This window comes from Pristiophorus japonicus, chromosome 5 (assembly GCF_044704955.1).
Source record: "Pristiophorus japonicus isolate sPriJap1 chromosome 5, sPriJap1.hap1, whole genome shotgun sequence".
NCBI lineage: Eukaryota > Metazoa > Chordata > Chondrichthyes > Pristiophoridae > Pristiophorus > Pristiophorus japonicus.
In genome coordinates this window covers 183412509-183414468 of record NC_091981.1, presented here as the reverse complement: position 1 = coordinate 183414468, position 1960 = coordinate 183412509, and the positions used below count along the sequence as shown (strand labels likewise).

Genomic DNA, 1960 nt, shown 5'->3' with positions numbered 1-1960 from the left:
TTCCCCCTAACGTTGCCCCTGCCCCTAGCCCTACTCGCATTTACTCCAAGCTGTCTTGCAGCAGGGCACCTCGAGCGCTGCTACTGTGGTGGGGTGACAGTGGCAGAGTGACTTCGTGGGATCGGTATCCGGAGAAGAATCGGTATTCGAAGACCTGTCTCCAGAGTCAGAAGCAATTGCTTCCTCCTGACTCTCAGCTGCTTGCACAGGTGGTACGGCACCTTGGGGTGCAGTGCCATATACCGAGTCCATCGTCTGCCACATGGCATGGATGGAATTGGCGGTTCGCCACATTACTGCAATCAGCTGCGCCATGTCCTCCGAATGATGAATTGAAAGCGTGAAAATGTTGCTGGTTAAACCACCTATCACCTGGAGGAGCTCCTGACCGATGTCGACGCTCACCCCTGACAGTGAGACCATGTCCAGGTGATGTCTGTCTGTCTCTGAGCAGATTCAGTGCAGGTGCTGGACCACTTGGTGTGCCCTGCTGCAAGCTGCTTGGTCCCGCTACTTCCTCGCTTGAGGAAAAGGTGGCCATCGGTAGATTGGACCCTTGAATCCCCGAGTTCCCCTCCTCCACATGTTGGGTTGAGCAGCTGGGTTGAGGCTCATCCATACGATCCTCCTCCTCTGTGGTCTCATCTCCGGTGGTGAGTACCACTTGAAGTAGTAGCGGCGATGCTCCAGTGGGCTCCAAATTTCTCCGATGCTCATGGGCAACTAGAAAACATAATATGAGAGGTCAGTAGAAGAGGAGGGGAGGGCCAGGGTGACATGAGAACACTTACACTATGCAGGCATATGTAGGAGAAGCAACACTACTGCATTAAATATCATTGACAGCCATTACATTGAATTAACATGAACAGAAAGTACAGAAACTGCATGGCATTATAATAAGATTTCATGATCCCAGCATTAATTGCATTACATTACATTACATAATTTATATATTGTCCTCAAATAGCATTAAATTACATTAAATTACCCGGGAGTTATACATTACTTACCTGGCGCCACAACTGGATCTGTCACGGGTGGCCAAGCGATTATGCATCCCAATGTGGCCTCGGCCCGCTCCTCGAGATCAGTCAGTTCTGACAACTCTGCGGGCCCTCCTCCCATGCGCTGACGCTCCACATGATTGACAGATATCTTCTTCTGCAAAGAGCATGGTATAAGCTAATTGCCCAGGTACGATTACGGAACTCACAGATAGACATCCACAATTCGCCATCGCCAATGCTTTTCATCAATGTCCCATTAATGCTATCTGTTATATGTTATATGCTAATACAGTTAGGATGCAATTGATGCATGGGTAACACATCTACGTTCAGAGAAGCAATGTAATAAGATCATGGATAGGAAGTAATACATGACACCAAGCTTACCCTGCTTACCAAGCTTAATTACAATCTGACAGATTTACATTTTTTAGTAATGAGTCAGTGCATGATTAAAGTTATTAAGGTTATTAAAGTTAATACTTACTCTCGCAGATGCAACCAGGTTGTTCCAGCACTTGCGGCACTGGCTCAGCTCCCGATAATAGTGGGCAGCCGACGACACCACCTCCACGATCTCCGCCCATATCCGTTGGTAAACATTTGAGGGAAGGATTCCCACACCCACCCCAGGTTAATTAGGTCCACCTACTTTCAACTTCGTGGACCAAGGCTGCGTTGGCCTCATCTGAAAAACGTTTGGCCCTTTTTCTCCCTCCCACCTCAGCCACCTCACCTATGTCACTCATGACTACTTCTTCCAGGTTCATATTTTTATTTGAAATGTGTTATAAGTTTTTTCTAACTTTTAAAACCTTGAATATTTGATGCTTCTCTCTCCCCACTTGCTCTGCTCCCTGTCTCGCTCTCTCTCTCTCCCCCTCCCTTACTCTTCTGCGCATGCGCAGGTGACCTGACCCTTGACCTCCCGAATCGCGGGAAAAGTGAAG

General features: G+C 48.0%; 1 protein-coding gene across 1 annotated transcript; it reads right to left on the bottom strand.

The window, feature by feature from the left end:
- On the bottom strand, positions 1 to 1590 carry LOC139263933 (uncharacterized). The gene is made up of 3 exons (XM_070880020.1): positions 1498 to 1590; positions 1014 to 1164; positions 1 to 723 (listed from the first exon to the last, which is right to left on the bottom strand). The coding sequence occupies exons 2-3, from the start codon at positions 1126 to 1128 to the stop codon at positions 194 to 196; spliced, it is 645 nt and encodes a 214-aa protein (XP_070736121.1). The 5' UTR covers positions 1129 to 1164; positions 1498 to 1590; the 3' UTR covers positions 1 to 193.
- Positions 1591 to 1960: the final 370 nt, after the last annotated feature.

Excerpts from the sequence above, each read along its gene's own strand:
- LOC139263933 (XM_070880020.1), bottom strand. The coding sequence starts at position 1,128 with ATGGGAGGAGGGCCCGCAGAGTTGTCAGAACTGACTGATCTCGAGGAG. Across the intron at positions 724-1,013 it reads AGATCCAGTTGTGGCGCCAG|TTGCCCATGAGCATCGGAGA; the intron begins GTAAGTAATGTA and ends TATGTTTTCTAG.